General features: G+C 38.8%; 1 protein-coding gene across 1 annotated transcript in view; it reads right to left on the reverse strand.

Annotated features, from left to right (window-relative positions):
• Positions 1-476: 476 nt before the first annotated feature.
• DNAJC3 (DnaJ heat shock protein family (Hsp40) member C3) overlaps positions 477-27,239 on the reverse strand; it is a 30,748-nt gene continuing 3,985 nt past the window's right edge. The window contains exons 2-12 of the mRNA XM_039730421.1: positions 25,105-25,215; positions 21,959-22,083; positions 20,739-20,813; positions 14,978-15,130; positions 13,504-13,685; positions 11,472-11,591; positions 9,597-9,702; positions 9,381-9,501; positions 5,496-5,628; positions 4,572-4,720; positions 477-4,133 (exon numbers count right to left, since the gene is read on the reverse strand). Of these exons, the coding sequence (XP_039586355.1) occupies positions 3,976-4,133; positions 4,572-4,720; positions 5,496-5,628; positions 9,381-9,501; positions 9,597-9,702; positions 11,472-11,591; positions 13,504-13,685; positions 14,978-15,130; positions 20,739-20,813; positions 21,959-22,083; positions 25,105-25,215 (1,433 nt within the window). The 3' untranslated portion in view covers positions 477-3,975. The remainder of the gene's footprint in view (positions 4,134-4,571; positions 4,721-5,495; positions 5,629-9,380; positions 9,502-9,596; positions 9,703-11,471; positions 11,592-13,503; positions 13,686-14,977; positions 15,131-20,738; positions 20,814-21,958; positions 22,084-25,104; positions 25,216-27,239) is intronic.

Here is a 27,239-nt window from a genome sequence, read left to right on the forward strand (position 1 = left end):
ATGAGCTAGAGCTTTAATACTAAATATATTTCTCAGTAAGGTTCCTTTTAACGCATTCCCTGAATCAAATACTTGCCTTCACTCTGAGACTTCATGGAATCACATGATACCAGCTTGGAAAGGACCTCAAGGATCACTTGGTCCAGCCTTCTTTGGCAAAAGCACCTTTGGTCCAGGTAAGATGACTCAGCACCCAACCAGGCAAATCTTATTGTCCAACACTGGGGAATCCAGCATTTCCCAGGGATATTCCAAGGGCTGGTTGTTCTCACTGTGAAATCAGCACTCCACAGGGCTTCTACAGTTGCTCTAGTTGACTTCTACACAACCAGGTTCTCTTCCACACAGAATGTGGCTGCTTCCTCCTCTTCTCCCTCGCCTGCACAAGTGCCCTGTGCATTCCTGAACAGCTCCAGCTTCAAACCTGAGGAGCAGCATGAGGAAAGAAGGGAAGACAAATACACAGCGGTGCTTTCTTGTCATCATAAATATCTTTATTGTGAAAAATACCATAAAATAATTCCCACAGTTCTAGAAAAAACAGTTCTTGCTTTGTAGATTTATGATTCCATAGAAAGACATTTTATAATTTGAAACATTTGATAAATCTCTGGCTAACTTTACTTACCCTTCTTAAAACATGAAACTGCTACTTAGTCATTTGCTGAGGGCAAAGAAAAAATTATCCTCCCATTAATTTTGTTGCGGCTTTATGGATAAAAGTGTGTATTACAGAGCAAACAATACCTTAAAATAAGGCACTTTTAAATGCTATCCTGGCTAGTTTCCAGCAAAGCTCCTATAAATCACAGCCCTAAACAGAAGAATAATTCTTGTTCCAAACACTGGTCTGAAAACTGAAATGATAATAAGTGTTAGGGTTTGTGTGTTTTTTGTTAAGAAAAGTTTAAGCTAACACATTTTCTGCATATGTCACAAGTTTGAGCTCTTCAGTTTGTAATTCACTTTGATTCTCTTTTAATACTGATCAATTATTATATCAGTATTTTACCAAGTAAAATATGCTCCCCCCCCCCACCTTCATTTTAAAACAAGTTGGAAACGAGTTTATTAAAACTGAAAGAGCTCCACAGAGAAAGTTTGCATCTACAGACAGGCCAATGATGGGAACAATGCTTCATGCACATCTCAGGGTTGACAAACTACCGAGACATTTACTTCAATGTTCAGTTACTGAACATTATTGCACTACAGACACCCACGAATAAATAAAAAGGCGAGTTCAGCTTCCTGGCGTGTCGCCTGCATCATTAACACTCAGCATGGGACCAGCACTTCATTTGCCAGAGTCATGTCAGGAAATGCAGCGCCGGAGCTGGAGAGCCTTGCAACATAAATGGTTTCCTTTAAACACAGTTTTGTCTTTCTGTTTTCCCAGAATACCTCAATGCCCTTCAAAACAGCACCGGGGTGGTAACACTTGTTGTGCACAGCAGCTGCTCGATACCAGGAAAACCTTATTCTGCGCTGTCACATTTTGCTATTGTTTCCAAGAACCTGTCTTCCAACAAAAGGAATCTATGAACAGCAATCATACATTAATCATCTTCCTTCTTCTACTGACTACATTCAAGCTTTTTTGTTCTTGAAATGTAATTTTCCCATTTCAGTTCATTCATTTTCAAAATGCACACGGTCCTTTTTTGTTCCTCTCTGTCCCGCTGCCTCCGAGAAACAAACCCACACTGCTCCAACATCAGTGCCTTGTATGAAGAATTTACTCATGAGGGAACATCTTATTTCTTCTCTAGACAAAAAAAAACTAAACCTCAGGAAACAATTCTCTTTTAAAGCAGCACGCGGGCAGTCCTTTGAGAGAGAACTTACTGCCAGCAGCCCCCTGGCACACAAGCACAGCTGTCTGTAGTCTTTACTGTGACATCCCATAGCCCAGCCACTCCTGCATGTACAACATCGGGCACATCGCTCACGCTGCTCATTCAATACTCATTCTAAAGCAGCCCCTGCTGTAGTGAACAAGGCAATACAAAAGTGTTGCAATGGCTCACACACAGGGCCAGGGCCAGTGCAGCTGGGTGGAGCTCACCCCTCAGGGCCCAGGGCTGACAAGAGCCGCAGGAGGTCACGGACAGCTGCCCCCACAGCTACCTGCCCAACTTTAGGAAGTGCCAGCAGGCAGCAGGTGCACAGAGGCCAAGCCCATGGGGCAGCAGGCTCCTCACTCTGCAGTCAGTTCCTGTGTCTGAGCCCCAGCCCCTGAGAGCTGTGCCAGCCTTGAGCGCTCTCAACAGCCCTGAGCATCTCTTAACACTTCAAGCAAAAATGTTTCCGAAATGTAACAAGCACAAGCTGAACTTGTAGAAAGTTATTCAACTGAGTGAACATCCAACACTGGAGTTTAAGAGGCTGCTGTGGTGCTTTTGTACCATAAACCATGAGGAATCACCACACAGCCTCCTCAGTTTGCAGATAAATTTGTGAACACTGACTTCTAAACCACTGTTGAAAAACATTTTACAAAGCTGGCTGGCCTCGCAACTGCGTTGGTGAAGTACTTGAGGCAGAAGCCAAGGGTTCTGCTTTCGCTACAGTAAGAAACCCCTCCCTTTCAGACTGAAGACCTTATTTGCTTATTTCATTTGTTTTACTGAGGCTGCTTAGGTTTTCAAGTTGAAGTGAGAGAAGACTCCTATCAACTGATTATTGTTTTCCAGTTAAAATCCAATCAAGACAACACTGATCAACTGTAATTCTTGCATTCCAAGAAAATGGCTGCTGATGAAACTCAGTAATTATGTCAGTAATTATGACAGATGAAGTAACAGAAGGAGAAGACTCCTCACTCCTACCAGCTGCAGCCCTGGTAATACCACACAGTGCATTCACACGACTCCCACAACTACACCCAACCCATTTTAAGTACGTGCATATAGAAAAAAAATTAGACTTTTGGCTAGTGGGAAGCGAGTCCCGCTTTTTGCACACAGCTGTCTCTGCGGTACCAATGCTGTTACATGAAACATAAAATTACTACAATTTCATGTCGTATGAACTCCCTGTTGCATCATCCAGCAGAACTGAAGTTGTATTGCAGTGTAAGGCTGGAGCTAATATCACATTCCTGCAGTACACTCACATCACAACCTGTCTCAGTTCTGACTTTATGTACAGAACCAACAAATTGCTGCAGAGTCAGGGAAATGTCACATCAAACTTTCTGCTCAAATCTGAAGCAGGTATTTTGTTGAAGTGCAAACTACTCAAAAATCATACTTAACAAACACCCAAAATCACATTCAGAAAAGAAGTGTTCTGAAAAACAAGTCTTTCCCCCCATCCCCATCTCACTGCTGACAATTCCACCAAGAAAATCACCCCAATTAATTTCAGGTTAGTGAACAACAAAGTGAGCAGGTATTTCAGATGCAGTTACTCCCAAGCACTCTGTCCAGAGCGATTGTTGGGACTGGTTCAGTGCGCAGCCTCTTCCCCACCTCTGGCACTGCCAACACCAATCCAACAGGTGGTCACTTGGGCCTCCTCTTAAAAATCCTGGGAGATGGATCATTCTGCTGAGCACAACCAACAGTTTGTTAACGTAGAGACTACTGTAACTACCCTTGTCATGTTTATTAGGCCCCAATCCACAGAAATATTTACATGCATTTTTATCTTTAAGCATATACTTGAATTCTAAATTTAAGTGTTGTCCTAAGTAGCATCTTACTGTTTTTTCCATCCGTAGGAATAAACGTGTCCTGCATATCCACAGCAAATACAAAGGCAGCACAACCCCCATCAGTGTGAACTTGTCAAGCTCATCACAAACCCAAACCAATGAAAGAAAAAAGGAGCTTCCTTCTAGTGCAGTAAGACTCTGGGTTAAGGACAACATTATAGAAATTAAGATTTTGGGTCTTGAACTGAGAGACGTTTTATTTTTCAATGAATTAAGTAAAAAACAGCAGCAGCCACGCAGAAACAGTCTTGGCTCTAACTGAAGTGAAATTTGAATGTAAATGGTCCTCCTCCAGAACCAAAGGGGTTGAATCCTTGCCACGTGTTCCAGCTCCTGTGGAAAGGGTTGTTGCCGCCCTGCTGACTCTCCGCATCCAGTGGGTCCTCTCCTGCGTCAAACTTCCGCCTCATTTCTGGAGGAAACAAAACCAAGGTGGAATCACGGCACAGGAACAACAGGGTTGCCCCAGAGTACTTAGTTGCTGTTATAATCAAAATGCACTTTGCAATAGCACTTGAAGGAGGAGACACACGTATCCTTGACATAAGTATATCCAGAGCTGGTCAATCCTAGAAATCTCTACAAGATATTATTCCTAGAAGAGATCTTCAAAATATAATTTTTATTTGACTTTTAACAAAAGTCACTGAAACAAACACAATAAGTACAGATTACATCTGACTTCCTGCAATAGACTGGATACAAGTATTAGTGTACTGCTTTCTCAGTAAGAGATGGGTAAGGGCAGAAAGGGAAAAAGGGAAGCTGAAGTGCTTGTTATGACTTACATGTTTGTTTAGATTTTAATATAAAAAAACTAACTAAAAATAAGAAGCCACTGCATCATTACCTGGGTCAGTGAGGACTTCTTTAGCAGCTGCGATATCGATGAATTTCTTCTCTGCTTTCTTTTTTTCTTCCTCGCTCTGGAAGTTATCAGGGTGCCACTGGGATGCCAACTTTCTGTAAGCTTTTATGATTTCTTGCTTTCGAGCATTTCTAGATTAATAAAATTACAGATAACTTCATTTTCTGATTGCTCATATACCACACTAATGAAGTTTATTTTAAACACTGAGACACTAATTAAGGGCATCAGGAAAGTTATGAGGTGCTTGCTGTTAACCTTCTGCAAGTGGCATTGAAGACTCTACACAAAACAAAGGAAGCAAGTTGCAACCTTAAGCAAAGATTCCTCACTCCTTCACCACCTTCCTTCCACCACTTCCTTTACCACCCATATACTTCTCTTGGAAAGATGCTACTGCCAGTGACTCTGCAGAATACAGTTTTCAGTCTGAGGAATTTACCATCAGATGAATAACAAAAACCAGATCAAATTAGTTCACAATTGGAAGGATGACCAATACTAGTTCAGAAGTTTTCTTGCTCCTCATTAGCAAGGGAAGTTTTTCAGTCAGTCCTTTAAGACTCTTCCAATCTATCACACTATGCCACAATTTGTTACTTTTAGTAATTCTTGCCAGTCTTCACTTCTTCCCCAACTCATCAATATGACTCAGGGTCATCTATACTAAGAATTTCTTCCTAATTTCCTCTCCTCCTGCTGTTGTTTTTCAATTCCTTCTAAAGGAATTGTAAACAAATGCCACTTTACAAGCTGAGCACTAAAAATCAGTACAGCAGAAGAGTGAAGATAGCAAGATACAGAACAAAAATTAACACTCAGCAGAACAAATTCAATGATCAGCCCTAGAAGTACTGGTTTAAATAACCACCTTTCACATCATCATCTCTGGAATTAGTATCTCACCTTTTCACTCCCAGGATTTTATAATAATCCCTCTTCTGTGATTGCTTCAGCATTCTCTGGGCACGTTCCAGCCCTTCCCGAATCTGCTGGTCATTTTCACTTTTGGCTTGAGCAGTCTCATAGTCCTTAATAGCTTTTATAAAAAAAGTCAATGAAAAAAGGTTTCACTACTCTACAAAGTTCCAGTTAAAGAACTCAGCCACTCAACAAAACTGAAGCTTCGTTATTACCACACAGAAACATCAAAACTTTAGTTTCAACTTTACATGTTTTGGGGTTTTTTTTTCTAAATTAGAAAATCTTGGAATAGAGGAAATTCACTTTCACACATTAATTAGGTAATCTTCTTTCTTTAGATTCATCACATTTGTGGGAAATGAAAAACAAGGGAGAGTACCAATGTAGGTCACAACATTCTCTGGATATTACTACAGCCACAAGGATGAACATAATGAGTATCTCGGACTGGGATGAAGAAACAGAAACCAAGAAGAAACATTCAGTAATTAGTACTTGAAAAGCCCACTGCAAATTAGTCCCACATTGTTGTTCAACTGAAGGAGGATTTAACCGGAGTCCTTAAATGAATATTTTCTTCTTCCCCAGTCTGCACTCAATCAACACAATAGAAAGTCTCTTCCTCTTTAGTGACTATAAAGACAGATTTCAGACTACCAGTTCACATTGTTAGCAAAAGGCAAATATGGGCTTTTTACACCTCTGCATGCATAATATGCAAATACTTATATTTTAGTGGGTTTTTTTTCCCCCACAGGCATGCTCTCGCTTTTATTTCTAGAGTTTAATTTCTCAGGAATGAAAGGAAGAGAAGAAAATTTTTAAGAAATTTGAGGTCTACACTTCATTAAGTATATTCTATTATTACTGCAAGTGCAAGACACCAAGTTTATATAGTCTTTAATACCAAAATTTATCAAGGGAAGCAAGTTTAAGTCTTTAATAAGATTGGTCTTCTTTCACTGTTATAATAATCCTCAAGGTCTCATTCGTAGATTCAAGTCTCTTAGGTTTCTCAAGTTAGACAAAGTACTTGCATCAGATTATTTCCAAGCAGATGCTATTTCTCAGCAGGTGTTACATTTGTTTTTCACTGTTTCTGAGCAAGACAGCAGGAAGTGCTAATGAATTTGTATTACCCAGACATCTGATACCACTGCAATCTTGATTCAGTTACTGAAAAAAACTCTCCAAAAAGTATTGCCAGAGCCCAAACAATTTCCTAGGCTACTACAAACCAAACGAAATTTCCATTCATTTTCACATAACAGGACACAGCCCTTGCTGCATAAAGCATTCTGGCTTCTACTGGTATTTTTAATAATCTGTCCAGTCATTTAAAAGACCCCAAAACAGGAGTGTGCACTAACACGTGTGCTGAATATATGCTATCAAAACTAATAAAAGCAGCAAAAATGCAGGGATTTCATTATTCTGCTTTATTACACCAATAATGTTAAGCCCCACTGAACTTCATCTGCTTCAGGTAATTCTAGGAGGAATGTCCTGCCAAATGCAGGTCAGATTGCTCAGCCTCCCTGAGCACCACATCACCTACAGCACCATCGTGGGAAACCTGCCCAGGGGCCAACTACCTGATACCATGACAGTATCAGATTTATCTTTTTTTTTTCTAAATCAACTTCCTTATATTTAAGGACTGCAAGCATTAAGCACAAGGGAAGGTGTTTCAGTGCTGCACACTGCAGAGAGAATGCATCCAGCACACTCTGTAAGTACACGTTGCACTTTCCCTCCTTAATTTTGATGGTACACTTCAGTATAGGGATTTTCCTCCTTCAGAGAGCTAATTACTCTCTCCATCTGAGGGGCAAAGGATGGAAGCAGGTGGAAAAGGATGGCAACTTAATGACCACAAGAAATTTGCTCTGAAGCCAGGAGACTTATTACTAATTCCTACTATGTCAAGTGAGAGATTTAATAAATTCTTTTGAGTCACTATTTCTAAAAGTAGTAGTACCTCAGAAGCAAACAGAGTCACTGCTGCTTCTTATTTGCCTGCTAGTTCAGAAACTTCCTGTCATCCTTCTCCATGATGTGAAAGGAACAACTATTCCCCAGTGTCACTTTCAGTTTAAATACTTCAGTCAAATCTAACTCTCATTATTTCCGTACAAGAATCTTCATGATCTCTCAAAAGGTAATCATGTTGTATCTCTAAACAACTTTGCTGGCTTTGGTATCTTGCCTGAGTTTTTAAAATGGTGACTGATTAATTCTATATGTGGAATGATTGCCAATTTCCCATCAAACAGGAGCAACTGCAGACAACCTACATCCATGCCAAGACTGTTAAGAGAAATAACAGAACTGTTTATGTTCTTACTGAAACCTCTACAGTAGTAGAGTGGGGAGGGGAAAATAGAAAACACAAAAATTAATATGTTCTGACTAATTTTGAAACAGCAAGGCAGGTTTTTTCCTTTTTTCACAAAACCTGTGCTCTAGACAGAAAGACTCCTGTACTTATGAGGTATGCCAGAAATGGAGTCATTAAACATCTGTCTCTGTAGACAAGCCCTGGATCCCATGTGATTATGAAGTAATTAAAACCATCTCATGAACACAGCTATACAAGGTGAACTGCATCTTGAATACTTAACAATAATCACCTTCCAAGTTCTGAATTACAAGTACTTTGAAATTTCCTACCTTTAACAGGAAAATAGGTGCCTCCAGCTTGAAAATATTTTTGAGGGAAGAATGAGAATCATTTTGCCCCTTTAAATATGAGTCTACAATTTTAATTGCTCTGGTATTCTCTATGGCAAAGAGAAACCAGCCATCAAAAGATAAATGAAGACACCTCCAGGCAGATGAACAGTAATGGGCTGTAATGCTGTTGATGGAGGCTCTGCTGGAAGGCAGAGTATAACTACATCCACCTCACTGCTGTCAAGGGCAGGAGGAAGGCACAGGAGATGTTACACAATCTGGAGTTCTTCTGCTCTAGCATGGTTCTTCACTTGGAACTAGGCTAGACCAAGCCCAGCAGGCACCAGCACAGGAAACAAGCTCTCACAAATCCCAGGGATGTCCTCTCTGTTTCCTTATATCCTGTAACAGGGAGGCATTTGCCCCAGCACAAGACCAGGCTGGCTGTCTGCACTTGTACAGAACCTTGTTAAAAAACTTTTCTTTCTTCCAATTTGCTACAGTTTGAGTCACCTCCCTGGAAGTATTTAAAAGTGATGCAGATATGGCATTTGGAGACACAGTTTAGTGGTGGACTTGGCAGTGCTGGGTTAATGGTTGGACTTGATAATCTTAGAGGTCATTTCTATCACTCCATGTAATAGGATGCGTTGTACAGAAACTCCATATGGAAAATGCAGCCCCAGGAACAGACTCAGTTTACTCTCTGAGCAACACTACAGAGATCCAGGGAGGAGAAGCAATGGCTGTTACTGTCTTCTGCCCTCAGCACATGCTAGAGAATAGAACAGTATTATTTATTGCTGCCATCTCAAGACATGAAAATGGAGCTCCTAAAATGGATTTACATTACCCTAACTCTAATTACCTTTTACCTCTAAATGCAATTCTCTGACATTGCTGATTATATAAACGTCTCTGAGTTGAGTAATCTGCAGTCTCATAAAACATCCTGAACACAGTCCACTGTTGTAAAGACAACTCTGCTGTAGATAAAACAAGTACATTCCACTTACACTAATCAAGACAAAATTACCATCAAGTATTTTTGTAAATCTGCAACTACCAGGCCTAATTAAGGATAACATGGTGTAGAATCAAAGCACATGTAAAAAAAAAAAAAAACCTTTGAAATGCTGACTACATTTTAAATGTCCACATTAAGTATATGCCACCAGCATACAAGTGTACCTTCTTCATACATGTCTTCTAGCAAATAAGCTTCTGCTCTGTCTTTCAGGGCATTCACATTGGCTGGCTCCAGCTGCAGAACTTCTGAACAAAGTTTGATGGCTTCTGTAGCCTGCTGATTCTAGAGAGGCAAAAGTAAAACCAAAGTAATGTAGTTGTGGAAGTTTTGTTTCATGTTTGTCTTGAAGACATTCAGAGGGAGATAAGCAGAATTACCTTTGATAAGCAGTGACAGATCCTTTCTTTGGCACGAGTAGAATAAATTGGGACTTCTGGCTCAGTTTTCATTACAGACTCATATTTACTGATAGCATCTTCATACCTGTGTAAATCAAAGCGTAATATCATGAAATGTAATCGCTATCTCAGTGTGTTGCATTTTATTTAAAAATTCTTAAAATTCATAGATTCTCCCATCCTTCTACCAAAGGACCTTCCCTTCCATAGCCTTAAAGGTGAGGGGTGAAACAACAGTACAAAGAAAACGTGCAGGCACTTCAATAATTACATTCCCATTTCCTTTTCTGTGCGGAGAGACAGAAGAGCAGGCACTAGGCCTGTCAGGCTTATGCTCAAGGCAACAACAACAATCCTTCACTATGCACACCCAAGGGTCTCCAGATTTGCCTCCTGTCCAACATGACACTCCACTTCAAAATAAGCATGTCCCCCACTGATACCTGAGATGGACTCAGTTCTCTGCTCACAGTAAGGGTCCAGACTATCTGCACACTACAAAAGGTACCTATTCACAGAGGTACAAAAAAGCTCCTTATGCCAGTTTTAATCAGGCAGATGTTTTTGCCTTTTCTTCTTCACAAGTCACACAGTAAAGTGTTATTTTGCTGTGAAGGCCTCAAAATGCTAAAGTTACATGGTTTGAGCGACAAACAGATTAGAACATTTACATAAAAATACAAGAGTGAGATTGAATTCACGGGTTGCTACAAGTTAGAGAAATGCAAACTCTCAGACTCCCTGAAACTTCGCTGATGCTGGATTAAATAAGTGAAAAGAGTCCAAACAGACTTCTGGCTTAATAGAAGTGGCATCAGTTGTGCTAATTCACATTCCTGATATACTTCATTTACAAAAGCCAACTTGACAATGTCTAATGATTTATTCGGGGTCCTTACAGCTGGATGTCATGTGTTTGGGAACACAAAACAGAAGTAAAGCAAGAACTACAAGAACACAAAGGCAGTTCCTATCATTTAACAGGGTGCATAGAAGAAAAAAAGTTTATCAGTCAGAACCACTTCTGCCATCAAGGCACTGCAGAGTTACAGCCATCAAGGCACTGCAGAGTACAGTCCTTCCATCACAGAATAGCTGAAGTTGGAAGGAACTCTTAGAAATCAACTCATCTAACCCCACTGCCCACACAGGGCTACCTCTAGAAATCTGTCTACGACTGTGTCCAAAATGCTTTTGTATAACTCTGAAGTGGGGAGACTCCATAACCCTCCTGGACAACCTACACCAGTGAAAATGAGGCAGTGTTAAAAACATATCCTGATGTTTCCATGGAATTTCATGTTTCAGTTTGCATCCATTGGCCTGATCCCAACACAGAACACAACTGAGCAGAGCCTGGCTCCACCCTCTTTGCACCCTCCCTTCATGTACATTGATGAAATCACCCTGTAGCAGAGAAGTCTCAGGGCAAACACTCTCAGCCACCCCAGCCTTTCCTTGGAGTGGAACTTCACTGGACTTTCTCAGTAGCTTCATCTCTCCTGCACTGGGGAGCCCAGTGCTCAGGTGGGGTCCCATCAGTGCTGACTAATAATATATTACTGAAATATATGAGCTGAAAATTCCCATCCCTATATTTGTCTTACTACCTGCTGCAGAAAGAAGTTAAGTATGCAAAAAGGACACAGTGGCATCAGAAGGAATCAGAATAGAATAGTTGCTATGCAAGTCAATATTTATTTTAATTGTAATTTGAGAGCTCTGCTCAGTACCCACTTCAACTGACACATGCAAAAAGCATCACTTTAATCAGCTCCTCAATCAGTAAGTTGGTGCCTCAATTGTGAGTTTTTTCTATTTTTTTTTCCCATTTATATAGTAGTGAATACTTACCTGCCTTCTCTGATGAGTTCCTCTGCTGACTCGATCTGCTTATTGAGTTTCTTTACTTGCTTATAGAGAGAGAAGCACTGCTTATGGTCTTGGTCCAGTTTCAGACACTCCCGGACCTCACTTTTCACAGGGAGGTAAGGAGAAGTGGGGAAAGAAAACAAAAAAAACAAACAAACCACACCTAGGTCACCACATACTATGAAATTTTGCCTGGCGACACAATGCAGCATGCATATAAACTGTTCAGAACAACACGAGTTCTTTCACAGATCTCTCCCTTCATCCAAATATTAATATAAAGTAAGACCAAGAAGAGTATTCCAAAATATATAGGGATATTTATCTGGGTTTGTTTTTAATTCTTTTGTATTGCCAAACACACAAAAGATTAAATGCTACATTAAAAACTGACTAAAGACCTGAAGAATACCTTTGAAGAAAAAGGCACTCTGTGAAAGAAATTATATTTAGCAGTTATCAGATGAACAGATAGGAAAATTACCATCAGTTGTAACTCAGATATTACAAATCCCTACATTCAAGTGTATTTTGTGTCGCTTGAAATAGAAAGCTCAACTAAGACACAAACCTCCTTGATGGAATCTCAGCCAAGCCTGAGGCTGGTGTTTCACCGTGAAGAATGATTAATCAGACTCTGATTAGGGAAAATATGTGTCACAATAGTCCAAAGTCTAAAAAAAATCCCATAAAACCTCCAGAATGCAGTCACATGAAGGAATAAATGTTATGGATCCCATAGAGTTATCATAGCACAACCACTATGTCAATTTCAGCAAGAGATTACAAAATCTTATTTTGTTCCTAAGCATAGACAAAAATATCTTACTATTTGAAAATAATTAGGCCTTTAAGAGGAAGAAACTAAGGGAAGGACAAGAGATAGCACTCAGCAAGTCCAAGAGCTTCTCAGCATACCTCGTGATGCAAAAATTAATGGCATCAGATAAGAATAAAGGAAAGAGAATTTTCTCTTTCTTTCTGATTCATTCTGTTCTTCAACAGTGCCCTCTGTTGTGCTTTTAAACACCACCTATACTTGAAATCACTGGGCAAAGTGATGGCCACCTCCCAAAAGTCATCACAGAAGTGACCTACGAGCTCACAAGATTAAGTAGGCTCTGTAAAGAAAATGCCTAATGCAAACCAATTACTTTCATGTTACTTTTGGCCAGCTATAAAACGAACTTTTGCAAGTATAATCACATACAGTTTCCATCTGCCAAAAAAAGAAACACAGACTTTTTCAGTTCTCTTCACCTTATTGAAGGGACTCTGTGGCAGAAATCATATTCGAAGGATTCTGGAGATGAAGGCAGCACATCTGAAATTATGACTGGCACAGAAACTACTTCTGTGCAACAGGAAGAATTCCATCATTTGTGCAGCTAGGCACAGAGCACAAACTGTACTGCCCTTGCCCAATCTGGACTGTTATCTGCCAGACAGACTAGGGACATATGGGAATAAGACCTTAAATTTAACTCAGTATGAATAAAAGGACAGGGCATTATCAAAAAGTCATCCAGGACTGTCTGCAGGAATGAGAGGCAAACAGCTCTGCACCCCAAGCTCTTCATACTTGGATGCCCCTATACTTTTTATTTATTAAGCTTGCAACATGAATGTATACATCTTCTGTTTCCATTTTAAACTTAACTTCAATAGAGGTTTAATGTTAAACAAGCTCCACTACAGGAAATTTAGAGAAGCACTTCCTTCTAGGAGAAATGCAATGAGAACAGCACTGGTAAGCAACTCAGATGGAGAGGGACTCTGGCTACTGTTTAAGGAAACAAGGTGCCTGGAACCATTCATGGCTGGTACTGCCAAGAATAAACATGGGTTTCTTCACTGCCAATCAGTTTCTAGAAAGGAACTCCCTTGATCAGATCTAGACCACAGTTGATTCTCCATCCAAACCTCACACAACAGATACTTCATGGTTTATCATTACCTATATAATTATATTTTCTGTCTCAATTATAATGATTACAGCAAATAGTAAAATTACCTGAGAGATAATTCATGGTCCCCCAGCTGATAATATATTCTGCTGATTTTATAGAAGGCTTCAGTATTATCATTCTTTAATTTGGCAGCAGCTTTCAAGTCACTAATGGCTTTGCTTGGTTCCCCTTCCTTTATGTAACACTCTGCTCGAAGTTCCCGTAGCTCTGCATCCCAAACACAAACCTTGAGAAATCAAAATTAAAGCTTGTTTTTGGTCCATAACACTTCACATCTTTTCCTCCCCAAAAGAAAAATCCCATTTAATTTCACTTTGCCAACTGCAACAGCATAAGGTTCAAGCTGCACGCAGAGCTCATGAAATTAGCATCTCTGCTTCCTGGTGGATGCTGTGATGCACCTGCCCAAATAGAAAAACAAAGGCCTGAAAATTTTGTAAATTATGCAATGAACTCATGCAGAGAGATGAATTAAATCTACTGGCATTGCTTAAACTAGGACAGTCTGTTGAGCCTCCAGGAAAGGATATCAGAATCATAAATTACTGTATCTTCCCAAAAGAACAGAGGTAATGAACAGCAAGGACCAAGCTGTCAGTTGTCCTCTAGGAAGCAGCCTGTGGGTAAGATGCAGCTCCACCAAGTTTGACCTTAATATTTGGATTTTAGGAATAAAGAGAGGTAAAATTGTCACAGTAAGGCAAAACTAATTACTCACAAGGAACTGCCTATCAAAATTTGATTTAGGGAATTAAATCTGTCTAAGTCTTATCAGTTGTTCAGAAATGACCCTCTTAGAGGAGGCTTTCCTGCTTTTCCACATTGCCTCCCCATAAACCAATTCCTGCACTGTGGCAGTTTCATCACCAAAAGCTCCAAGTTTGTAAACTCCAAGTCAACAGCAGTAATTTGTATGTGCAGAGTCATAGCACATAACTGTCTTTTAGTGTATTTTTGTATGACACACAAAATGCCCACATGATTGAGTTATTTACCCTTGCACTATCAGGCTATTTATACCAATTAAGATTCAACAGATACAGATACCTAAGGAACAAGATGAAAATTCAGCTAGCTATCTACATTTTTAATTTTGTAGGGTTTTTTTAAATTTTATTTTACTTCACTTTCTCAAGACAAAAACTGTTGGCATATATGCAATGAAAAATCCAGATTAAAAATCATGTAACTTCTATACTTGACAAACCTCCATTGATTTCAGAAAAACTTCTTCCCAGCTTCCCCAAGAAGAACAAATTGTAGAAAAACAGGCAAGTATAATCAATAAAGTTATCTGTAACTGAGGTGTCACTGAAGTATCTTTAGACAGACTATGACTTCTTGTGCCGCTAGTGCTCAGCCCTCTCCTCTCTCCAACACTATTAACAGACCTGCAGTGCTCAGCAAAACTAAACCGGTTACACCAAAGTTATTTTCACATCAGTAAAGAAACTATTCAACAAAAACAAAGATGTCAGAAGCTCTTACTTTCACAGTACCATCTGACTTAACACTTACTGCCAAGATTTCATCAAGAAGAGAAATAGCAGCTTCATAATCCTCTTGCTGGTAGGCAGATAATGCTTGTGAATGTAGGCGCTGCAGCTCATCAGATTTTGTCAGCTGAGTCTGGGCTTCTTTTTCCTCATTATTGCTAGGATTGGATTTGAGCTGCAAACATGAACAAGGAGAGAGTCTCAAATGCTTGTTTAAGAATCTCTTTCAGTCCCATAAATAATCATATCATGGAGAACTGACTAAAGCTGAGAATAAAGCAAAATGAGTTTCAAAACCCCACTAGAAGCATTTCTACCCCTGAACTTCAGGAGAAAGAAACATTCTGAGATGCAATGCAAGATGTCAGAAGTCAGAAATCCAATTCTTCATGCTTGATCAATCATCACTGGACACATCATACACAACAGCCACTGTCGCCCATCACCTGCTGGGTGTTGTGAACCACCTTGTAACCTAATTTATTCACCTCTGCTATCAGCTGTTAAGTGCTGGATTCCTCAGCAGCAATAGACAGTGTAACCACGCAGCATAATTGCATCTCTCACTTTAAGCACTATATATATTTATAACTTCATAACAGAAATAAATGAAACATGTTCCAGACAGTTGTTACTGTGAAGCCGTGTTTCTCACATTTTCCTCACAAAGAGTGGCTGCAGCAGCAAGTTAAGTGGCTACAACCAGGGAAAAGACTCAGCTGGGCAGTCATGCATTCTGTTTCTTACACAGTTTTAAGTCTAACATTTTGTCTACAAGAACTCTCATTTCTCTAATCCCTCTCTCTGAGCAAGTGGAAGTTGTTACATTGTACTTGACTCTTTCATTTAGGGAGGTTTGTCTTTTCAAAGAAAAATTTTAAAAAGATCTTTCAGGCAACTTTACTATCACCCAGGAAGATACACATGGCCAGAGAGAATCTCAGCCATTCCCTTGCAAAGCCAGGGAATTTGTAGCATTACTGTAGCTTGAAAGAACCACTGACTTCATACTTGTTGCTGATTAGAATGACTTTCAAAGTTTAAAAGGGACAAATCACCTTGACTTTATTCTGTTTGTTTTTAAATAAAAAATTCCACTATCTTGCATTCTATACATAGAATGTGAACTGAAATCATTCAAACACATCCAATACTTTTTTCTTTCCCCACTTATCTTGAAGTGGCCACTTCTCTTTTTCTCACCAGTATGTTCTTGAAAGACAGGTATTTTGTGTTTCTGTCTCTAACATAATTCAACTTCAGCCCTCAGAAGTCCTTTACCAGAATTTCCCCGGTTCTACCACTTGAGTACATCAAAGGAAAGAGCCTAAATGATACATCAAATCATGCACAGGTCCCACACTTTGTCTTCAATTCCTCTTTATAACTCTTTTTGAACCTTATGCACTTTTTCATTTTACCTGGCAAAAACCAAGTTGTACTTAGACCTGAAAATTCTCCTTTATTCCCTACATTGTCTTTCAGCAAGAGGAGAGGACTGTGATCAAAGAGTTTTCTTTGTTTGTAGGATTCCCAATATAAGTCTCATAAAGCTTTTCTTCTGGTTAGAACTCTGTCTATAAGCCCTTGATGCTGTGCATCCACTCTCTCCCTAAAATCTGAAGCTTGTAGCAGAGGCAAATTTCAGCACCTGTAATTTCAAAAAATACCAAGTCTACAAAATTCTCTGAAGTTCTGAACTCTTTAGTTTCAGAAGACTTATTTGATTTCTTCCTTAATTCCTCAGCATTTTCTTCCTAAAAATTAAAAGCCTTTGATATGGATGAGCCTTACACTTCCATAAAAACTTATGATAACACCACACTCCTCAGACTGACAGTATGTTTCTTGTATTTGGAGAAAATGTCAGTGGAATATGAAAAGCAACATTACAACCATGGAGGCAAGCCCAACAGTAATCAAGACCATTTGAGTGAATCATCCTAGGCAATTACAGGTAGCACAACATGTCCTGTTCAAGACAGGGAAATTTTTTCAAGGTATCATTCAAATGAAAGTCATTGAGTGTGTGCTACAGTATGATGAAAATACACACTCATAAGCTCTTATTAAGTAATAGCATATTGCTATGGCGTTTAAATCATTAATGTTAACTAAAGCAAAAAGAAGCCTCCTCATTCAGCTTGTGAAAAACATCCTGAAGGGAACTGAGGGAACCTCCACGGTTTGTGGTATCTAAGACCAAGACATCCATACACTCACAGACAGTACACAGAGAAAAGCCCTGCACTGGTAAAATATCAGGTAACAGAGCTCAAATTACAGACAGATTAAAAAAAAAATCCAAGGAAATATTTAATTACCCTTTATTCTTTAGCTCGGAAGCTACAGATGATCACTGCAGCACAGAGAAATATATTTGGAAATATCTAATGTTATATTAAATATCTCTGATGTGGTTAAGAGAGCCACAAACACCCAACTAGATTGCCTAGTAACTTAACCCAATTTGTTTAACTTACAGTGCCATAAGATGGCCTCTTCCACCTACATCCAAAACAATACTATTACACATACCAACCAACCATGGAAAGCTGTTGTCCAATGTATTTAGCAACAGGCAAGGGTTTAGATGAGAAAGCAATTTGCAGAAGTGCAGAGCTCAGTCGCTTGGTCTTGACTGACATCTAGTGGAACTAGACGCAGCGCCTTCAGTGTCGAGCCTTGAAGTGTTTGCTTTTCCAAGGCAGACAGAATTGTATATTCAGGACATTTCCATTTACAGTATTTATTGCAATGAATTGCAACTGTTACAGTCAGTCTTAAAAAAGACTAAAATTTAAAAGAAATTTAACAATTTGGTCCTTTCCTCACTTTCCAACAGACGAGGCAGAAGTTCTGCTCTAATTCTGTACCTTCTATAGATTCACCAACTCAAATGCTTGTCATTTCCTCTGGAACATAAGCAGAGTCACTGACAACACTGTAAGGCACATACACAGGGCTGCCAGGATTTGCATTGTTTTTGTCACCTTTCCAGAAGGCCTTCCATCAATGAAAGTATGCCAATATCACTTTTATTTTCAGTAAAAATCACATGCTTACAGGTAGAAAACATTCCAGGGCTTTCATGGCTTGAGACCCTGGACACAAATGTTGATGCACCCACAGATCTGACCTGCTGACTTCTATCAATCAGAAGCCACTAACCCAAACAGAAGGAACTTGATATTAAAGCATATGAACACTAAACCAAAGTTGTAGCAGAGAAATAATTACTATTCATACAGCATAAGCAACTTTGTAAAGTTAAAAACTTTAACTTTGTAAAATCACCAAAGGAATTTTGCTTACTTCTTGTTTCATGTGAAAAACATGATCCATGTAAAAAATCTAATCAGCTTGATTCATGTGTTAGCCAAAAGGAGAGGTTTCTAGAAATGCAGTATTGCTTAATACATGAAGGCAGAAGTCTGAATCACACCCTCTATCCAAACCTCGCGATTAATTCCAGCCAACAGCAAAGTAGAGAGTAAAAAAAAAAAAAAGACAGTTAAAAATAACACATGAAGGCTGAATCTCAAGAGGCTCTGCTCCCAAAAAGGAATACTGTATCCTCTGCAGCTAGGCATTTCCACTGCCTGCTCTCTCACACACTGCCTCACAAAACAGCCAGTACTGATATGCTAGAGAGGGGAGGAATATACAGAGAAACTGCTTAGCAATCAACCATTTAAAGATATTCAGGGTGCCCACCATGAAACCTTCTCCTGATACTATGAAATTATATAGAAAGAATTTGAATACATGAATTTTCTTTCCTTTTCATGAGTGCACATTAAAGGACAGGTTTACTGTTTTATATGAAGAATAGTTATGTTTTTTTTAAGTTCTACACAAAGCCACTGGTCTGACAAACTGCAAAAATTTACCTGTGATCCTTCCCTCCATTTAGATGGGCTGAATTTTTCTTGCTTTCTCTCCCTCAAAAATTACTGCATCTCCTAAATTATTGAGATCCCTTTTAAGGAACATGACTACAAGAAATGGAATGGGAAATCTGGAAGATTTAGAAAACAAGGAAAACCTCTCAAAGAAATAGGTATTTTACTTAAAGATTTCAAGGTATATAGCACAATTTAACCCACTCCACACATGAGCAATTTAACCTATTGCAAATTATTACTTTAGTATTTACTCGTTTTGCTTGAATATGTTGTACTTAAATGTATTTATTACTTAATATTATTAAGTACTGAAAATTAAGCTTTTCAAAACAGACCACTCTAAGTACACAAACAACCTTGTTCATAAAAGGAAAATGGAAGTCAGACTGAGAACTAATATGCTTGTTTCCTAAATTAGCTTCTGGGAAAAAACTCTGTTCCACTTCAGACTTAAAGCCTGATTGAGAATTGTAACTATTTGACTGACCAAAGGCAGCAAATAAATTTTTGCAGCAGGTTTGGCAATAGGAAAAGATATTTACAGTTGACTGGAGAAACAATTCCATATGTAGCATTAAGCAATACTTCAAGAAACAGTATCTGCAAAAAGATGCAGACACAGACTCACAATGAACCCTGACACTGCATAATTGTTACTGCAGCAACTGTGTCCTCAGTTAATCCGAGCTGAACAACTCTCTCCCACATTTGCAGACAGCAGGGCTGCGCTGCTATCAGACCACACACTCCTAAGGAACTTACTGAGGAAGAAGCAGCCAGAGATGCCATTGCTACGTGAACTTCAGAATAAGCTGCTGCAGCTCTGCTACAGACACAAGAACTGCCTGGTGCATTTCTACCTGCAAGAGCCATTCCTCGTAGCTGTCCTGCAGAACATACAGAATAACCACTCCAGTTTTGTCATCCACACTTACTAGTAAGATTTCCATTAAACAGCTGCTATCTGGACCACACAACTTCTTTTTTCATTGCTCTCTTCAGAGACAGCCAACAAGACAGCATCTGTTACTTTGCGAATTCTTCTTATTTTGGCTTAAGAGACACACCAGCTGTTCAAACTAGCAACTCTTGAAGAGCAAGCAAGAATGAAGAATGTATCTTATTTATACACATTTACATGATTTTTGTGCAATACAGAGGAAATCCAGACTCACATTTTCTGAGGGCTTTTTTTCTGGGGTTAGATCAGTTTATCTGTGCAGCATAGGGCTGAAATGTGCAAAATACCCATCAAAACTAAAAACAGCCCAAGTGAGTTCTGGGTGGGTAATATCCAGCTACTTGTAGCTGGAAACTGTGATTCCTGATCATGGAGAGAAAGTACTGTCAGACATTCATAAAGATTGAGAACTCCACAGATGAGATAGAGGGATGCCACTGAGATGTACTGATTTAACTGCTCAGTGACTAAATTGAAAGTCAACAATTCTTTTGCAACCAGTAAAAAGAGATGGGAACCTGCAACGGTTGATCCATGATGTCCCAGGAAGACATCAATATAACCAGAGTTCAGCTACATACTTTTGAGTCCCACATCACTTATTTTTGAATGAAGGCTGCTCCCTTCAGCTATCAGCAAGCAGAGATCATGAAGTACCAGGCACACACAAGAAAGACTTTCCAAAGTGCTCCATCGTCTCAGGCAACACCACATTTCATCTGCATCACTATACTGCAACTTCACTGGTCATTTATTCATACAAGGTTGCTTAGCTACTATGCCTGCAAAGAACAGGAAATAAACTCAGGCCTAGATAGCATATAATCTACAGAGCATCAGAGTTCAGATGTGACCCTGGCCCAGAACCCAACTTTAAAAGTAGAGATGTAGTTCAACACTGGTCTCCAACTTACCACATTTTTAAAGTCATCCTCTGCTTCATCAAATTTTCCTTGCTTAAGCAATAATTGTCCTCTTTGTAATCTTGCCTGAAATGAAACATAACTTTTTATTTACAAAAGGGAACTGAGCAAAGTATGAACACAAGTTTCATTTTAGTATAGCTAACAAGCTGAAACAGGGATCATGACACCCATTCTTTGTCTTTTTGATTTATAATATTCTTATAAGGCCTCTTCAACGGCAAAGGATTGCTCTGCACCAGAGCTGAGGGACAAAAAGCAGACAATTTTTATGAAAAGAACTCATGTGAGAAGTTTCACAAACCACAGTGAATGTAACTTTACACCACTTGCCTGATTATAACTGCTTACAGATAAAATAAATATCAGAATACACAACTCCCACATTTAATTATTTCATTAAACTCTCAGATAAGAGAAGCTATGTAAAAAGAAAAGTCAATGATTTATAAGACTTTGATTTCTAATACGAATATTTTCACACAACAGTGAATTTAACATTTGCTCCTTTATTGTCAACTGCACAGGACATGCTACTGCCCACAAAAAAGGGGGGAGAGGACTTCAGCATCCGTTTCCAGCTAGCGAGGCAGTCTCCACATAGAGTACACAGAACAGAGGAAGGGGTAAGCAAATCTGAACTTGCAATAGTCACACAGGAATGCAATGAGATTAGGACAGTTACTGTGGAGAACAGATACCTCAAATCTAATGCTGTTTAAGAGAAAAAGAGGAAGAGGAAGAGGAAGAGGAAGAGGAAGAGGAAGAGGAAGAGGAAGAGGAAGAGGAAGAGGAAGAGGAAGAGGAAGAGGAAGAGGAAGAGGAAGAGGAAGAGGAAGAGGAAGAGGAAGAGGAAGAGGAAGAGGAGAAGAAAAAAAAACAACCCAGAGGCATCTGTGTGCTTTTGTCTCCCTGTCCCAAATGGCAAAGCCTGGTGAACAACAGAACAACCACAAGTGAGAGAAGTGTTTAGTATAAATCCATGAACTTAGCAAAACTAGTAGTTGTTCAAATAACTGTCTAGACTGTACTCAACATCATTGCAAATTAAGGCACATATACCATTGCTATTATTCTACCCACTTTAAAGCCTTCTGAGGGATAATGTATTCTCTATTCCTGTTGAGCAAAGTCTGAAAAAAAACCCAAACGTTCTTTGAAGCAATTTTTTTCTTTACACTTGAACAATCTTCAGTTCCAGTAATACTTACTGATGTGAAGTCCTGCTTTAATTCAACCACTTTACTTAAATCACGAATTGCTGCTTTAGATTTGCCCATGGCCAAGTACACTGTGGCTCTTCTGTAATAAGCAATGTAGTTCTCAGAGTCTCCCTCTGCAAATGAACAAACAGTAATCAGAATACTATCTCAAAACTACTGAAATTTCTGGTACGGTAGAACTGTAATGACTAAAAATATATCATCTGACTTTTAAGTCACTGGAAGCAATGGTATACATTAATAAGACATAAAATTGGCAACATTATGCAAGCTGTATTTTCTGTGCATTTAATTATTTACCAACAAAGATTACACAAGTACTATAAATGCCAAATAATTGAGAGTGAAGGTCAAATATGCAGGTGTTCTTCAGCTTTATATGGGAGAACAGCCTCTACGTACTAATGCTTTACCTCCAACTGCAGGCCTACATTTGAAAGTACATTAATTCATCGTTTTCCAGCCCAGGTGCTGATCACCATATCAGATAAATGCAAATACTCCCAAAATTTCTAATATGTTAGTGCAATGTCAACACAGACACTAACTCTTTATATCGTTCATTGAAATATCAGCAACTTCTTTCTTTGGTAATAAAGTGGGCACCAACATTCCCTCTCACCAGCAGATAAATGCACACACACTATCAACATGAAGGCTAACTTCAGGGCCCACACATTCCATGTTGTCTCCCAGTCAAAATTCCACCAACTTTAACATTCTCCAAGCTAGCACACACTCCTGTACAAGAGGTAAACATCAGTCTCTGAAAACAAGAATAATATTCTTAACATTCTTCTGTATGCAATATTTCACAGAAACAGGTGAGAGTTACTGTGGGCACTCAAGAAAAAGTAACTTCAACCACCGAAACAACCCAATGCTGGAATACAGAAAATCTTTTACTACACAGTTAAAAACATAATAATTAATCCAGAATTTGTAGACAAGAACATCAATATCTGAGGAACAGAAGTAGTATTTTTCTTCTTCACATTGTTTGAGGTTAAAGTTGAGCTTCAAAATAAATGGAGGATACAGCACCTCCAAAAACCTTATGATCAGCAACGAAGTTTCATAGCCTGCCACCTCCATGACCAAGAAAAAGCTATCTGCACACTTCCTCTACAATATCTTAGTTGTGAAAATGCTAATCTCCAGAACTGAAATTGAATAGGCACTCCCATACTGTATGCCTCTTTGTATGTCAGCATTATAAACATCAAATAAAGTCAACTGTTAGCACCCTTAAAAAAAAAAAGCAGCATTGCGTCCTAAATGTGTAGGCTAGGTACAAATTGACAGCTGAAATTAAGGAACTTGATTAATACACAGAAGACGAAAGGTAGGAAAGAGCTATCACAGAATGCACATTCCAACACCAGATGATTATCTGACACATAGTTTTGCCTCAGTACTCCAGCAACAGTAATGAACAGCAATTGACATTTACCCAGACAGAAGGCAAAAACTGGGATTGAAGAAAGAGTTGAAAACTTAACTGAAGAGAGGTAATAGGGACAGCAGTTTTCTTTTATTTCAGATATTTGCAAAAACACCAAAAATAGACGGGCTGAGGCAAGACAGAAAAATCTATTTACCTCAAAGTCTACAAGGATGCAGGAAAGAATTCTTAGCTCCTCACAAGCACAGTTGGCAAATCATGATAAAATCTTTTCAAAAAGGCAAAAACCAAAGAAGAAATCTGATAAAAATGAGGCAATCAGGCTAAAATCAGCATCCAACTAAGAATCCCATAAAGGTCACAACTGAGGTGGTCATCCCATATTTCTACAAACTGCTCAAGCACAGCTGGCAAAGCAGTGGGTTTCACCCATGCAGGCACCTCACACCACTGCTGCCTCTACAACACCACCAGGACCTGCAGAGCCACACACTGAACTGGTCTCCTCATCAAATCCAAGTTCAAGTTTGCCAACCAATAATAAAGGAAAAAATCACACTGTAGCACTAACTGTGCACAGACCCCACAGAAATGCTTTGGTGGCAGCAACACACCAACCAAAGGAGTAACAGACTGCATCTAGGTAGAATGAGGAACTTCCATAACAGAAAAAAAGGGAAGTTGCCTCCTCCATTCTCTTTATATATGGGAAGTCGATCTTGGAGAATACAAAGAAAATATTAATAACTCAGAAGCAACTCATGTTTCATTTATATCTCACTATTAAACCAAGGCATAAATTAAAAAGTATCAACCGTACAACTCATCAATGTATAACATCTTAGTAATATCTTCACAGAGAAAAAATGCACTTGCACACATTATAACAAAGTCCAACAACTTAAAACGAGTACAACTCATCAATGTATAACACCTTAGTAATATTTTCACAGAGAAAAAAATGCACTTGCACACATTATAACAAAGTCCAACAACTTAAAACGGTACCATGAAATTAAGAAACTGTAGTGTTAATGGACACTGCTCTTTACCGGGGCTGTCTCCATGCTTCAATTAAAGGATTTTAATCAGCTAAGCAAACATTTAACTTCTCAGTTTGCTGAAAATGCAGAACACCAAACAAGAACAAACTCACTATTTGACTACAAGAGAGGGATAATTTTGCTCTCCACTGCCAATTCAGTATCTCAAACTTGCAGCATCACTTTCACTGAGATACCACCTACTTCAAGATTTAATTAAGAAAAAATAAGAAGAGAGAGAGTGACTATTTTAAACACTGAATTTTTTACAGCATTGGATAGGAGAAAGCATGGATAAAGTCAGCCTTTCAAAGACATACTCATACTTTGAAAAACATCATAAAGATGAAACCTGATCTTGATGGGATTAGACAGACAGGGAATACCTCATCAAATAATATAAATCATAATTCCTTCCATACAGCAAGCTTCTAGAACAACGGTGACTTAATTGTGTATGTATCATGTAGTTAATTTAACAGTTTTCTTTTATCACAACCAAAGCATAAATATTCTACTGCATCTCTGCTGGCTCCTGTCCAAGCTGCTGTATAAAGATTCCCCAAATTCTGTGATTCATGAAATGCAATATCCTGCAAGAAAGCAGGATATTTAATGAAGCAAACAGTGGGAAAACCACACCCAAAGGTATTTCAGTAGAAGAGTCACCTCCCTGAGATACGCACCTATAGCCGCATGAAAGTGAGACAAAGCATCTGCAAGCTGTCCAGCAGCCAATAATTTCTTCCCCATTTCAAGCTGTTTTTCTACTTCTGCATTTATTCCACACTCAGCTCCTTAAAGAAAAACAAAAAGATCAAGGTTGTGAAATAACAGTTTAATTACATCAAACACATACAGTGACAATACAATACATGTAACAAACCATTACTGATAGAGGCAGAAGTCACATCCTCCTGCACTTTAGGTAATGTCAGGTCTTTTCCAACCTAAGGGATTCTGAGACTCTGTAAAGCACCCTGCAGTCTAATAACCTCATAGCATGTCCCAGTTAGCATGTGTCAAAGGACACAAGATATTGCTTTGCACCCCACTGTGACAAGGCACCAAATCCACACATGCAGTAACACAGTCTGACTTTCAATTCCAGAAGAATCTGGAAAGCACTCGTAACACACACAAGCAGCAAATACACACAGGTTCTAAGTAAAAATTCATTACCCTGAAGGTAACTTAACACTTAACTGAGAACTGTTTGGCTACTTAGAGATTGGCTTCTCATCTACCACACTTGTCTCATCTTCATAATTTCCAGGGCAAACTTCTACAGGACTGCAAGTTTAGACAAACAAAATTCTCACTCCTTTTTCCTTCAACCAGTAGCATGAAAACCATACTAAAGTGGTAAGTCTTTGAAGTGCCAGTTTGAGTTTCAAGTTAATAAATTGCTGCTGCTCAACCAACAGGGAAAGACTATTGTTGAGAAGAAATGAGCAGCCAAGTGCAAGTACATGCTGTACGTACATCAACTCAGCAACAGCTTTTTCGCTTGTCCTGCTTCCTGCAGTCTTCACATCAGGGCAGAATTCCACTACAAATTACTCACCAGCTTATAACTATTAAAAAACTTTCACACTAGAAAAATTTTCATTTATTAAGAGGATACCCCATGCCTAGATTTAAGCAAGGCAATATACTGAAATCCTGAATAAGCGCATTATATTAAAACCTAATTATTTCTAACTTACTTCACTCAGATTTTGCACTGAGCTGATTCAGATAGGCACTTTAAATACAAAAATGCAGCAGCATTCCAAAGCTGTTTCTTAAACCCAAATAAAAATGTTACAGTACAACTGATCGAAGGAAAGTATATCCAAACTTCTCACATTGAAAGGTGGTTAAACAACAATGTATTTGTAACGAACAAACAGTAACTTCTTATCATCAAATCACCACAATTGTAGATGTAGGAGCTCTCAATACCTGGGATCTTAATTTATATTTTCTTTTCTACTCCATTATACAGCTCATAATTCTTTGAATTCCACATAAGAAAATCCTTGAGCTGCCTATACTAAAATGAACAAAATCCCCTCTGCATCCACTAGAGAAAGCTCTATCTGCTAAAAGACTGACAATAAGTCAGCACACTGGATTCAAGGGCTTCAACTCAATTATTTGTTTCAGAACAATGACAGAAAGCATTAATGGAAATTACTTCATGAAGTCCCAAATTTTCAGTGAATATTTTTTGTTTAAAAATGGTAGATGGATTTAAAACTGTCTACATGATAAATAATTATTATTTGAGGATCTTACTAAATGATTCATTTTAAAGGCAATTCTAGGCATGTAAAAAATGTATTCCCATTTTATGTGTCCAATTTGCAGCAAAAAAGGACATTCTTCCTGGCCCATTTTCCTTCACTAGCTTAATGCTTCAATCATCAAGTAGTCCAGCATCCTTTAAAATGACAAAGCAAGTATAAGAAACACAATGAAAAAACTAAGAACTGAAAAAAAACCTCACCCTGGCTTTGGAAGCATGCTAGCGGTAAAGCAGGTATAAAACTAGAAACAGACTGAAGGATTTAACATGACCCAATATCAACTAAAAATTCTTTTCATTCCTTCTGTGTTTCCCCACACACAAATACCTGAAATCTTTCAAAATTTGTCACCTGGAGTGGTATCCTAGAATTGGGCTATAAATTACTCTTTGATGGACTTCCCATCTACCCAAATACGGCATTCAATTCCCACAGTCTCAGGTATCCTTGTTTTACATTCAGTCACATCAGGATAGCTCCAAGAATACGTTTTTCCACAGTAAGACGTACCTACACAGTTTAGTGTC

The sequence above is a fragment of the Passer montanus genome, unplaced genomic scaffold (assembly GCF_014805655.1).
Source record: "Passer montanus isolate IOZ18808 unplaced genomic scaffold, ASM1480565v1 scaffold72, whole genome shotgun sequence".
Classification (NCBI taxonomy): domain Eukaryota; kingdom Metazoa; phylum Chordata; class Aves; order Passeriformes; family Passeridae; genus Passer; species Passer montanus.